We start from the raw sequence: 15,152 nt of genomic DNA on the forward strand, positions 1-15,152 counted from the left end.
ATAGGAATTATATTAGGAGTTCAGAATTATATAAATGAAATAAAAAATCATAACTATAGAAATTCCAAAACAGTACTCTTCAACTAACACTTCAATCAGATTAATACTATGCAGAATGTGTTCCCAGGTATAAGTGTGCTAATGGAATCGGGGCAAGAAAGGGTCATTATAGCATTATGTGTTGTTGACTGTGCTGCACTTCAGGAAGAATGCTGAAAAGTCCTGATATTTTTGTTTCTGGTCTGCTGCTGTGCTGGGGCCTGACACAAATCCAGCAATGAACCACCCTGCAACTTTGGGTGGAGAAGCTGCTTGTGCAGTGAGTAGTGGTGGGACCACTCAGTATGTCAAACAATCCTCGGGCTGGACTCACAGATAGACTGCCAGGATTCTAGTCTTCCTCATCACCTTCTTATTGAATGTGATGGAAGCTGCTGTCTCCTCCTCCTTGTTTGGCAGCACAGTTCTCCCCATTCTGGATGTTTCTTTTGGGTAACAAACTTGATATTTATTGAGCTTGTTACCATAATCTCCAGGACTGGGTGAAATGTGCAGCTAAAAAAGGAGTGGAGAGGCAGCAGCTATCATTAAGTTTAACAGTAAGTGAGATGAAAGACTATAGAATCTAGATAGCCTGTCAACATGTAGAGCAGGTGCCACCAGTCTCCAGCCATGGGCTGCCTTTATTATGCCTTCCAGGTTATACCCCTGGAGAGTGGCCACAATGCTCAGCCCAACCCAGCCAATGTCAGCCCTCAAGCATTCTCTTTACAATGGGCCATGTGACATTTCATTCCTGGGGGAGCACTAGTGGTGAGCAGGGATTTCAGTAGTTTCACAGAAATCCTGACACAGCAGTGTAAGCAAGATAGTAGGGATTTACCAAATATCCGGTACAACAGCACATGACTTTATAAAAGAACAAAGGGGTCCATTCCTGTTGAGTGTTCAGATTGTAACTTTTTTTTATGAACCAGAGTTCTGTGGACTAGCACTAAATAGGGTACCAATGTATTATTCTAATTTGGTATAAATATTTAAATATAACCAAGATGTCTCATTCTTAAATGTGCCAATCAGGATAACAGTTATTAAATGGGAACCAAAAATATGCCCTTATTCTCAGTTCTGGAATCAGATATTAAAGACATTGGCAGTTCCAATCATATCATTGGCTTTCAGCCATTGGAACATTAATGAAACTTTCTCGCATGCACTGCCTAAAACAAGGCTGGGTAAACCACGAGTCTAATTCAGTCCCACGTCTGACCAGGTGTATGATGGGACAACCCAGTGATTCTAAAGGGAAGGTGTGCAAATATTATTGAAGTATTTTACTTTAGTTTCATATCTTAATTATTTCTAAGTGTCTTATATTTCAAATAATTATATGTAGTTTGATCTTAGAAAGCTTATATCACAGGCTATCAGTCACTCCAAGGTCAGGGCTGTGTTACCTTAGACCAGTTCACTACCAAAGACCACATATTGAATCAAGGTTTTATAGACCCAGAAAGACGGATTCTTTCATATCAAAAGCAGGTAAATTTACATGATCCTGTCTATTAGCAAGTCAAGTATAGCAGTCAGGTGTAGAGTAAAAATCTGTCTTTTGTAGCAAACCAGTGTAACATCTTTCCATTTCTCGCAACAGTTCCCAACTGATATTATAAATTTATCTGAAATAAGGAGCACTTGCCTCCGTAGAGCTCATTCTTCTGTAAGACTGAGAGTGGACTGCTCGAGTATATTTTTCAAACCAGTAAATTTATATATCAAAAATTATTTTATAGCCTTTATTTTTATGTTAAAGTTCATAAATAGTCTATTCAACTTTAGAACTATATTAAATCTCTTCAATAACTTTACAACATGATTTTTTCATTTTTGCTTAATGTAGCTTGCATCAATATGTTCATGTTACAATGGTAAACATTATAAATAACCAACAGGTTTTAGTATACTATATAAAATATAACTTTTACTCATGTATATGTCATATTAATATATTTACACTATTTAGAATAATCTACATGGAGAACAAGATTGTATTGAAAGTGAACTACCTATATTCAACTGAATTGCCACATAAACCCAAAAACATGGTATATCCACAAATTTATCTTCATCTATTAATCACGTCTCATATTTTAATTCACAAATGCAGTTGAGCCCACTGCAAATGCTCACTGCAGAAATTTCTCCACTACAATTATCACAAACTTCTAATATCTGACATCATGAACATAGGTTTCAAACTAGGGATCTTATTACTTCATAGGGCACTTATAGAATCATAGAGTGGCAAGATTATGCAAGAGAAGGGGGGTGTGGTCTATAGAGTCCAATTATTTTATTCTTTATATATTTATCCAGTCTTTTTGAAGGCTATCTTTAAATCTGTCTCATCATAACATGGGACGTTTCAAATCTAAATGATTTGTAATGTAGAAAAGATTCACGATCCTCCAGTCATGAATCTGTGCCACCTTGTTACTACCATTTAATTATTTAAATTCAAAGTCTTTCATTATTTTTAATCCTATTTTTAAAACCATCTTCTCTTCTCCACAGAGAATAAATCCATCTCTAAATTCAGTTGTGACATCTCACCTCTAGATCTATTGTAAATTTATTCTGTATATCTGCTTCAACCATCACATGCTTCCTGAAGTGTTCTGGTTGCCAAGCAAGAAGTTACATTAAGTGTAAAGAGTTTTCAGTCATAATCATTAACACAAGTGATTCTATAGATGCTGGGAATCCTGAGCAACACACACAAAATGCTAGAGGAACTCAGCAAGCCAGGGAGCATCCACTGTGGGGAATATATAGTTAACGTTTTGGACCAAGACCCTTCATCAAGACTCTTAATCACTCTCAAGCTGTCATAAACCAGCAGTTGTGAAATTAAAACAGAGCATAAGGAAGATTAAATGATGCTAATCGTGTGTATATCTATATTCTATGAATTCAGGATCACAAGACACTTCAGTTGAACATAGTCACTGTATCTTTTAGGAATTAATACATTCTGTATCATTACTCTAAGTACTTGTTTAACTTATATGACAATAAAGTATTTGAAATCAAATGTAATTGGCATACCAATGTACTGCATGACAGAGTAGGGCATGGCAAAAGTACACCTGGACTCTAAATGCAAGCACTTCATTTTAGGGAGGCTGTAGGAAGCAGATTGGAGATACAGAATGATTTCATGACTCCTCTTAGAAGTTAATTGTAATAAAATAGTACTAATTTCCTAAAAAAGATTCACCTTCTTTCTCCCACAGTTACAGAGCTGTGGAAGAGTCAAGATGATACAGGAGGTAGTTTTTGTGCTGCAGCAGTTGCCTACAATACCAAAAGTAAAAAAAACTGGGTGTTCACTCATTTCCACAACAACAAAAATATGTATACTGCCTTTGTAACTGTAAAGTATATTAGATCATGAAAATGTTGCAGAAAATATTGCACAGTTCAAGAAAAATACCCTCTCAACTTCTGTTAAATATGTTAATATGAACACAGAAAGATTTTGTTATGATCCATGGCTATCAAATGTGAATTATAATGAATTACAAGCATAACAAGTTAATGCCATCATCATCAAAAGCAGTTTCTGACTCATTACTTAACCCAGATTGAACTTGAGCATTTTTGGATTCATAGTGTTCCTTAACGTTAACAGAATGAAGAGACACTGCAAGATTATCAATCTCCGTCAGATCTGCTGCATTGTCTAAATCAGCAACACAGTCTGTGAAATGGCCTGAATGATCCACACAATTTGAAATCAGACAATGATCTTGCTCCGAATCTTGAACTTGCTTAATGTGTTCTCCACAAATGTCAGGACAACATTTATTCCCAGTAGTATTCTGACTGTAACCAACGTCAGTGCTTAAAATTCCATTGAATCTATGATCCATTGTTCTACCAGATTCCCTGTCAAATGAAATGTTAGCAATTATGCCAGTATCTTCTTTCCACTTAGGAGCAATCTTTGCATTTTCCAAAGAATTATAGTTATTTAATTTGGGTTCTTCAAACAGAGTTTTACAACCGCTGGTCCTTGGAATTTTCTCCGATTTACAGTCCAAATCTTCTTTTAGCTCATCCAGCATAAAGCGTAATTTCTGCTATAAAATTGAAGCAAGGAAGTAGACTGTCAGTTTGGATTTCATTATTTTAGCAGAAATATCAGGTATGTTAAATAACTAATGTAAAGCCTACTTTTTAACATGAGATAAAGAAATGTCAATTAATAAATATTAGTCATTTAAATGTACAACTGTAACTGTCCATTTTGTGTTATGACAGCATGATCAACTGAAGGATACTAGTGCTTTGAATCAAAATAACATTGTAATAAAATGTTACATTTAATTTTCACATTTAATTTTGTACACGGCAATATAATATCCTTCAAATAAGTACTTTGCTTGCATCTTTTAAGGAAATCCCTACATGGAAAATTCATTTTAAATGCAAATCATTCTGATGCCATTAACATTTGTTCATCAAGAGAGAAAATACAATGCAGGCAACAGTGTGGAGAATTTAAAGCATAAAGGTCACAACAATACATCAGAAATTCAATTTTGAGTCCTATTGTAATGGAACACTTATACGTTACTTTTAACTTATTCTGCATTAAAACTGAATGGTCTTGGATATAGCCAGCAGTTTTGAACAAAACCAGCAGTATTCAGCTATTCCACTTGAAGTGGCGCCCAAACTTATATGCACATGATGCTACACATGGAAGTGTTAGATTTTCTGACTAATTTAGATCTTTCAGTTTGATTCCCATGGAATCCAAAGGTAAGAATTAATCTTGTTGGAATTCCCCAGCATATTTATCTCCAAAATCCCATGTCAGGTCAGATAAGGGACAGAATCAGAGGAACCAATAATTTCAATGAATCCTGAAGGAAAAAGATATGAAAGGCAATTTGGATGTTCAAGGAAACCACCACAAACAGAGAGGACACAGATCTCGAGGAATTTGCCTCATCATACATTGGCTACCTCAGTAAGTGTATAAATGATGTTGGTACCTCCAGAATGGTCATCTCACAGCACAACCTCTAGCAGAGGTGCAGTCCCTACTAAAAGCCTGGGATACTGCCTTCAAGTCTGATGACAGAATAACTATCCAAGCAGTCAGGAGAAAGCTCATCTCAGGAATCAAATGGGCAAAGACTCTCTACGCACAAAAAATTCAGCAACACCAGTCTGATAATGATCCTCAGCATATGTGATTGGGCATCAAGGGGATTATTGACTAAACAAGAAAAAACAGCATCGACTGTACCAGTGACTTCTCCCTCCCTGACGTTCTAAATAATTTTTATGCAAGCTTCGAAGCATGCAATTTCATGCCAGTCATGAATGAGCAGCCACTCTCTGTATCAGCAGCACACATGCAAAGTACTCTGCAGAGAGTCAACCCCCATAAGGTGGCCAGGCCAGACAACATCCCAGGCCGAGCACTCGGAGTGCGCACACCTGCTCACTGACATTCTCATGGACATCTTCAACACTTCACTCATCCAGGCTGCTGTCCCCACATGCTTCAAATCAACTATCATCATTCCTGTTCTAAAGAACTCTACAGCTTCAGAACTAAATGACTATTGCCCAGAAGCACTAATACCAATCATCATTAAGTGCTCTAAATGCCTGATAATGGCAGGTATCAAATACTTCATTCCTGCCAAACTGGACACTCACCAATATGCTTACCGACAGAACCACTCTACGACAGATACCATTGCATCTGTCATGCACCTGACCCTCACACACCTCGGACACTTAAGTCAGCAGGCTATTTCTGTATTTCAGTTCAGCATTCAACACAACTTTGGTGAACAAACTCTTACTCCTTGTTCTAAATACATCACTGTGCAACTGGGTATTGGAATTCATAACGAACAATCTCAGATAGTTAGGATAGACTACCACTTCTCCTTCCTCATCACCCTCAACACAGGACCACCCCCCTCCCCCACCCCGGGCTGTACGGCTGTATGTTGAGCCCACTGTTGAACACTCCACTCGCACATGATGGCATGTCTAAACAGGCAACAATCACATCATCATGTTTGCCGATGACAACAGTAGTGGAACTCGTCACCAACAATGATGAGATGGGTTATAGAGAGGAGGGGGAGGGGGTTGATGCATGGTGCCAGGCAAATAACCTCGCCCTTAATGTCAACAAGACAAAGGAGATGGTTATCAATTTCAGGAGAACACATACCACAAACAATCCACCTTCAATTGGCAGCACAACAGTGGAAACTGTAGGCAGTTTCAAACTCCTTGGAGTGCACATCACACACATCTCATGGTCCCAAAACACATTCTACACAGTCAAGAAAGCTCACTAATGCCTCTGTTTTCTGAGGAAACTGACGAGAGCTTGACTTTGCACATTCATAATCACATAATTTTGCAGGTGTGTAGTAGAGAGCTTGCCGACAAGCTACATCACTGCTTTGGTAAGAAAACTGCACTGAGGCAGACAGGAAGGCTCTACAATAGGTTCATTTATTATCAAAGTACTGTATATAACTCTGAAATTCTTCTCCAGGTAACCACGAAACCAAGAAAGAAACGAACAACAGCACAATCATCAACCCCAAATCCCTCCTCCCCAAACAAAAAATGAACAAAACCGGAACAGGCACATCGACCCCCAAATCAACAGTGTTCTAAGCTCCATAAACCTATCTAAAAGCCTCTTAAAAGACCCTATTGTATCTACCTCAAACACCATTTCTGGCAGCCCATTCCACAGACTCAGCACTCTCTGAGTAAAAAGCTTACCCCTGACATCTCCTCTGTACCTACTCCCCAGCACCTTAAACATGTGTCCTCTTGTGGCAACCATTTCAGCCCTGGGAAAAAGCCTCTGACTATCCACACTATCAATGCCTCTCATCATCTTGTACACCTTTATCAGGTCACCTCTCATCCTCTGTTGCTCCAAGGAGAAAAGGCCGAGTTCACTCAACCTATTCTCATAAGGCATGCTCCCCAATCCAGGCAACATCCTTGTAAATCTCCTCTACACCCTTTCAATGGCTTCCACATCCTTCCCGTAGCGAGGCCACCAGAATTGAGCACAGTACTCCAAGTGGGGTCTGACCAGGGTCCTATATAAGCTGCAACATTACCTCTCGGCTCCTAAATTCAATTCCACAATTAAGGAAGGCCAATACACCATACGCCTTCTTAACCACAGAGACAACCTGCGCAGCTGCTTTGAGCATCCTATGGACTCAGACCCCAAGATCCCTCTGATCCTCCACACTACCAAGAGTCTTACCATTAATACTATATTCTGCCATCACATTTAACCTACCAAAATGAACCACTTTACACTTATCTGGGTTGAACTCCATCTGCCACTTCTCAGCCCAGTTTTGCATCCCAACAATGTCCCGCTGTAACCTCTGACAGCCCTCCACACTATACACAACTCCAACATTTGTGTCATCAGCAAACTTACTAACCCATCTCTCCACTTCCTCATCCAGGTCATTTATAAAAATCACGAAGAGTAAGGGTCGCAGAACAGATCACTGAGGCACTCCACTGGTGACTGACCTCCATGCAGAATATGACCTGTCTACAACCACTCTTTGCCTTCTGTGGGCAAGCCAGTTCTGGGTCCACAAAGCAATGTTCCCTTGGATCCCATGTCTCCTTACTTTCTCAGTAAACCTTGTATGGGGTACCTTATCAAATGCCTTGCTGAAATCCATATACACTACCACTACTGCTCTTCCTTCATCAATGTGTTTAGTCACATCCTCAAAAAGTTCAAATCAGGCTCGTAAGGGACGACCTGCCCTTGACAAAGCCATGCTAACTACTCCTAATCATATTATACCTCTCCAAATGTTCATAAATCCTGCCTCTCGGGATCTTCTCCATCAACTTACCAACCACTGAGGTAAGACTCACTGGTCTATAATTTCTTGGGCTATCTCTACTCCCTTTCTTGAATAAAGGAACAACATCTGCAACCCTCCAATCCTCTGGAACCTCTCTCATCCCCACTGATGTTGCAAAGATCATCGCCAGAGGCTCAGCAATCTCCTCCCTCGCCTCCCACAGTAGCCTGGGGTACATTTTGTCCGGTCCCGGCGACTTATCCAACCTGATGCTTTCCAAAGCCCCAGCATATCCTCTTTCTTAATATCTACATGCTCAAGCTTTTCAGTCTGCTGCAAGTCATCACTACAATCACTAAGATCCTTTTCCATAGTGAACATTGAAGTAAAGTATTCATTAAGTACCTCTGCAATTTTCTCCGGTTCCATGTCACACTTGATAGGTACTATTCTTTCATGTCTTATCCTCTTGCTGTTCACATAACTGTAGAATGCCTTGGGGTTTTCCTTAATTCTTCCCGCCATGGCCTTCTCACTCTCTGAACCTTTTGTAAGCTTTTCTTTTCTTCTTGACTAGATTTATTACAGCCTCTGTCACCACGGTTCCTGTACCCTACCATAACTTCCGTCTAATTGGAACATACCTATACAGAACTATACACAAATATCCCCTGAATATTTGCCACATTTCTTCTGTAATTTTCCCTGAGAACATCTGTTTCCAATTTAAGCGTCCAATTTCCTGCCTGATAGCCTCATAATTCCCCTTACTACAATTAAATGCTTTTCTAACTTGTCTGTTCCTATCTCTCTCCAATGCTATTGTAAAGGAGATAGAATTATGATCACTATCTCCAAAATGCTCTCCCATGGAGAGATCTGTCACCTGACCAGGTTCATTTCCCAATACCAGATCAAGTACAGCCTCACCTCTTGTAGGCTTATCTACATACTGTGTCACGAAACCTTCTTGAACACACATAACAAACTCCACCTCATCTAAACCCCTTGCTCTAGGGAGATGCTAATTGATACTTGGGAAATTAAAATCTCCCATCGCGACAACTCTTATTATTACACCTTTCCAGGATCTGTTTCCCTATCTGCTCCTCGATATCCCTGTTACTATTTGGCGGCCTATAAAAAACACCAAGTTATTGACCCCTTCCTGTTCCTAACCTCCATCCACAGGGACTTCATAGACAATCCCTCCATGGCATCCACCTTTTCTGCAGCCATGACACTATCTCTGATCAACAGTACCACGCCCCCACCACTTTTGCCTCCCTCCCTGTCCTTTCTGAAACATCTAAAACCCAGCACTTGAAGAAACCAATCCTGTCCCTGAGCTATCCAAGTCTCTGTAATGGCCACCACATCATATCTCCAAGTACTGATGCATGCTCTAAGCTCATCCGCTTTGTTCACAACACTCCCTGCATTAAAATAGACACATCTCAAGCCTTCGTTCTGAGCGTGTCCCTTCTCTATCACCTGCCTATCCTCCCTCTTGCACTGTCTACAAGCTTTCTCTATTTGTGAGTTAACCTCCTCTTCCCCAGTCTCTTCAGTTCAGTTCCCACCCCCCCCAACAATTCTAGTCTAAACTCTCCCCAGTAGTCTTAGCAAACCTCCCCGCCAGGATATTGGTCCCCCTTGGATTCAAGTGTAACCTGTCCTTTTTGTACAGGTCACACCTGCCCCAAAAGAGGTCCAAATGATCCAGAAATCTGAATTCCTGCCCCCTGCTCCTATCCCTCAGCAACGCATTTATCCTCCACCTCATCCTATTCCTATTCTCACTGTTGCGTGGCACAGGCAGTGATCCCGAGATTACTACCTTTGCAGTCCTGCTTCTCAACTTTCTTCCTAACTCCCTGTAGTCTTTTTTCAGGCCCTCTTCCCTTTTCCTACCTATGTCATTGGTACCAATATGTACCATGACCTCTGGCTGTTCTCCCTCCCACCACAGGATATCTTGGACACAATCCGAAACATCCCGGACCTTGGTACCTGGGAGGCAAACTACTATCCAAGTTTCTTTCCTGCGTCCACAGAATCACCTGTCTGACCCCCTAACTATAGAGTCCCCTATCACTACTGCCTTCCTTTTCCCTTCCCTACCCTTCTGAGCCACAGGGCCAGACTCTGTGCCAGAGGCACGGCTACTGCCGCTTCCCCCAGGTAAGCTGTCCCTCCCCAACAGTACTCAAACAGGAATACTTACTGTCAAAGGGTACAGCCACAGGAGTACTCTCTAGTACCTGACTCTTCCCTTTCCCCCTCCTGACTGTGACCCACTTGTCTGTCTTCTGTGGCTCTGGTGTGACCACCTGCCTATAACTTCTCTCTATCACCTCCTTGTTCTCCCTGACTAGGCAAAGGTCATTGAGTTGCATCTCCAGTTCCCTAACTCAGTCCCTCAGGAGCTGCAGCTCAACATACCTGGTGCAGATATGGCCGTCTGGGAAGCTGGGAAACTCCAGGAACTCCCCCTCCCCCCCACCCCCACATCTGACACTGAGCACAGAAAACTGGCCTCACACACATACTTCCAACCTCATCTTGTCCCGTTACCGCCAAAGCCCTACCACTCTTCCTCCCTCTCACTCTGCTGCCCACTAATGTTAAAGGCATAAAAGAAGTGAAATATATGATTTCATGATCTGTCCAGAAGAGGTTGACTGAAGGAGTGTAGTAGGCGGGAGCCAACTTGACCAGAAGTCAAAAGTCAATGGATACTCAAAACTCCCCAACCATTCACTGGCACCAACCTATCTGCTATCAAGGACATATACTTGCAAGAAAAAATTTCTGAACCCTTTGCAATTAACTGGTTTTCTGCATTAATTACTTATAAAATGTGGTCCGATCTTTACCTAAGTCACAAACACAATCTGCCTAAACTAGTAACACATAAACAATTGTACTTCTTCTTGTCAATATTGAGTACATTATTAAACAATCACAGTTTAGGTTCAAAAATGTATGTGAATCTCTGGGGTAATGCCTTCTACCAAAACTATTTGGAGTCAGGTGTTCCAACTAATGAGATGAGATTGGAGGTGTGGGTTGTAGAGGTACTCTGCCCTGTAAAAAAGACACACAAAGTCAGGTTATTGACAGAGTCTGCTCTTCTCAAGAAAGATCTCTTTATGTGCACCATGGTTGACCAAAACAAATTTCCAAGGACCTTAGAAGAATTGTTGGATGCATGAAGCTGGAAAAGGCTACAAAAGCACTTCTAAAGACCTAAGTGTTCATCAGTCTACAGTAAGAGAAGCTGTCTACAAATGGAAGAAATTCTGTGGCTACTCTCCTGCAAAGATCACACCAAGAACACAATGTGAAATGCTGAAGGAGGTGAAAAAGAAACCCAAGGGTAACAGCAAAAGACCTGCAGAAATCTCTAGAAATTGCTAAAGTCTCTGTTCATGTGTCCACTACAAGAAAAACACTTAACAAGAATGACGTTCATGGAAGGACACCACAGAGGACACAACTGCTCTCCAAAAAAACTCTGCTGCACGTCTGAAGTTTGTAAAAGACCACCTGGATCTGGATGTTCCGCAACGCTTGTGGGACAATGTCTGTGTACAGATAAAAGTTAATTTTTTGGCAGAAATGCACACCACTATGTTTGGAGGAAAAAGGGGCACTGCACACCAACACCAAAAACTCATCCCAACTGTGAAGCATAGAGCATCATGGTTTGGGGCTGCTTTGTTGCCTCAGGGTCCAGACAGTATGCAATCATTGAGTGAATAATGAATTTAAAATTGTATCAAGACATTTTGCAGCAGAATGTCAGGGCAGTGGTCTGTCACCTGAAGCTCAATAGAAGTTTGATGATGCAACAAGACAATGATTTGAAAGACAAGAGTAAATCAACAACAGAATGGTTTTAAAAGAAAATTTGTGTTTTGGAATGACCAAGTTAGAGTCCAGAACTTCACCCAATTGAGATGCTGTGGCATGACCTTAAGAGAGCTGTTCATGCAAGATATCCCAGAAATATTGATAAACTTAAACAGTTTAGTTTGGAGGAATGGTCTAAAATTCTTCCTCGCAGTTGTGCAAATCTGGTCAGCAGCTACAGGAAATGTTTGGTGGAATTATTGCTGCTAAAGGAGGTTCTTAAATACAAGGGTTCCCTTACTTTTCCCCAGCCTGAATTGTGAATGATTAAACAATGTGCTTAATAATGAAATGAAAAGTGCTATTGTTCGTATGCTACTAGCTTAGACAGATTGTGTTTGTCTATTATTGTGACTAAGATGAAGTAATTAATTCAGGAAACAGGTAATTGCAAAGGGTTCACAAACTTTTTATTGCAATTGTAAATACAGAAGAGGGCCAGAAAAATGCCAGTAATATCATAAAGTATCCCACCCACACTGCAAATGGATTGTATGTCCCACTCCCATCAGGTAGGAGGCGATGTAGCATCCACGCCAGGACCACCAAACTCAAAAACATTTACTTTCCCCAAGCAGTAACACTGATCAATACCTCCACCCACTAGCTCAATCACTATTTTATTATTTCCTGTCAGTCACCATATGTACAGCCTAGTGTCACTTTATGGACAAACAATCAATCTATGTATATAAACTATCTTATGTATTTATATTTATTGTTTTTTTATTATTGTGTCCTTTGTCTATTGTGATTCAAAGTAACAATTATTTTGTTTTCCTTTACACTTGTGTACAGGAATCGACAAACAATTTTGAATCTTGAAGTAATAAATACAAGACATTCAGCAGATACTATAAATGTTGAGCATCACCCTCAAAATGCTGGAGGAATTCAGCAAGTCAGGTAGCTTTTGTGGAGAGGTATAAACAGCTGACATATTGGGCCAAAACCTTTCATCAGGACTGGAAAGGAAAAGAACAGAAGCCAGAATAAGAAGGGGCTGGATGTGGAAGGGTGGAGTACAAGCTGGCAGGTGATAGTTGAGATCAGGGGAAGGTTGGTGGGTAGGAGAAGGGGATGAAGTAAGAAGCTGGGAAATGATAGGTGGAAGAGGTCTAAAGGGCTGAAGAAGTTATATGATATGAGAGGATAGTGGACCATGGAAAAAAGGGTAGAAGGAGGGGTACCAGAGGGAGGTGATCGGCGGGAGAGAAGAGGAGGGGTGAAAGGGTATTTGGGGCTTTTCCTCCTGCATTTCTTCCTCTGACTCTGCCTCCTTTTCTCTCCAGGTTCCTTCCTGTGGAACATATTGCCACTTATGTTTTGCTAGTGTCGCACACAATATTTGCTAGGAGGGCAGGTGAAGAGAAAGGTGATAGGGGAACAAGGAAGGGGAATGGAAAAAGAGAGGGGGGAGGAATTACACTAAGTTAGAGAAATTAATTTTCATGTCATCAGGCTGGAGGCTACTCAGACAGAAATGAGGTGTTGCTCCTCCAACCTGCATGTGGCCTCATCAGAACAACATGTCGAAATGTGAATGGAATGTTGAATTGGAAAAGATGGCCATTGGGCAATTCTGCCTTTTGTGGTGGAATGGGGAAGTAAGTTACTTTCTTAAAATTATATTGCTTTTGTTTAATGTTTTTAAAGTTATTTTTGTTTTATTTGTAATTCACTTTATTTTCCCAAATGTAATAGAATATTCCATTTTACTGAGTTTTTAAATTCTGCATGAAATAAATATTTTTTAAAGTTGTTGGCCAATGACAGTTTTGAAGACTGAAGCTCCAATCTTAGTTTTGCCTTGCATCAGGGAATTTCAGCCACTCTATGTTCAGGGCCTGCACACTTAACCACCTGAAGCTCAGCTATCTCCAGGCCTTATCAGTAAATTCTGGATTACTGAGAATAGTGAATCAGGTCCTCCATATCCAGGACAGGAAACTTGGGTGTATGGGAATCAGGGACAATATTTGTTTATTTAGATGTATAGCATGGAATTAGCCCTTCCAGTCCTTTGAGCTGCACCACCCCAACAACCTCGATTTAACACTAACTTAATCAGAGGACAATTTACAAAGACCAATTAAACTACCTGGTACGTCTTTGGACTGTGGAAGGAAATCGGAGCACCCGGGGAAAACCCACACATCCCATGAGGAGGATGGCAATGAGCCCATGCCAGTTTAACTTATGCAATAAATTGAGAAACCCTGTATAGGTTTCAATTTTGTGTTTAGCTAAGGCTACATTTTTTGTAAAGATTTAATGGAATCAGCATGAAACATTGAGGCTATCCAAGTAAAGCCTAGAATTTGCATGAATTTCTCAAATGCTATTCTTCAGGTGCAAATATTTAGGAAATTATAAGCTAAGAAAATCCTATAAAGTTTCCAATACCCTTCATTAATTTTCTCTTTTGCTTTATTTCTATGGCCAAGATTCATCAATATAGGTACTCAGTTAAGTACCAATTAGGGATATTTCAACAACAGAAAAGAAAAACAATCCTTCAAATGCATTATTGCAATTAGCATGTGCAATTTTTCATGGTTCAGACACATCAATTTACTCATTAGCACAGATGCAAAATTTAAATATGAACAACAAATCAAACTAGCTTACACCTACTGACACTTCAGCTCTTAAAAGAGAAGTAACGATTGATCTGGAAATTATTGTGCACCCTGGGGAGCACTGACAACAACAGAGGTAGTACAGAGACAGAGACACTGTTTTGAAAATACTGACCACAAAATCCTAGTGGAAGAAATAAATAGGAGGTCCAGCTCACATGGGTGATCAGCAGGCCAATATGGACAGAAAAAAAAAATCATTGTATTATAAAGTGGTCAAACAATTTGATGTTCACAGTGATTCACCAAAAGACTAGTTTCAGTGTCGGGGAAAAAATTAACCATCTCACATATCTGGTCAAGAATAGCGGAAAGACTACTATATTCCATCTGCCAACTGCAGCAGCTGTTTTGAGAAGCTCATGTCACGCCTACAAGCTGTCAGCAGAGGAGAGAGTGCTGGTAATTATGGCGACAGCTGTTACAGAATCAATTATTGAACGATGAGAAAAAAAGGTGCAGTATTGTCAGAGATGCAGTACATTTACACAGTGCCTATAGAAATATTCAGTCCTTTGGAAGGTTTCACATTTTATTATTTTACAGCATTAAATCCCAGTGGATTTAATTTGCCTTTATTGACACTGATCAACAGAAAAAGGCTTTCCTGTTAAAGTGAAAGCAGATCTAAATTAATTAAAAATATAAAACACACAATAATTGATTGCATAAGTATTCA

At 40.3% G+C, this 15,152-nt stretch overlaps 1 protein-coding gene across 1 annotated transcript in view; it reads right to left on the minus strand.

The window, feature by feature from the left end:
* Window positions 1–1,791: 1,791 nt before the first annotated feature.
* The window catches only part of LOC140724866 (spermatogenesis-associated protein 7-like), an 82,441-nt gene continuing 69,080 nt past the window's right edge, over window positions 1,792–15,152 (minus strand). The window contains 2 exon segments of the mRNA XM_073039581.1: window positions 1,792–3,676; window positions 3,678–4,145. Of these exon segments, the coding sequence (XP_072895682.1) occupies window positions 3,638–3,676; window positions 3,678–4,145 (507 nt within the window). The 3' untranslated portion in view covers window positions 1,792–3,637.

Source organism: Hemitrygon akajei, chromosome 3 (assembly GCF_048418815.1).
Source record: "Hemitrygon akajei chromosome 3, sHemAka1.3, whole genome shotgun sequence".
Lineage (NCBI taxonomy): Eukaryota > Metazoa > Chordata > Chondrichthyes > Myliobatiformes > Dasyatidae > Hemitrygon > Hemitrygon akajei.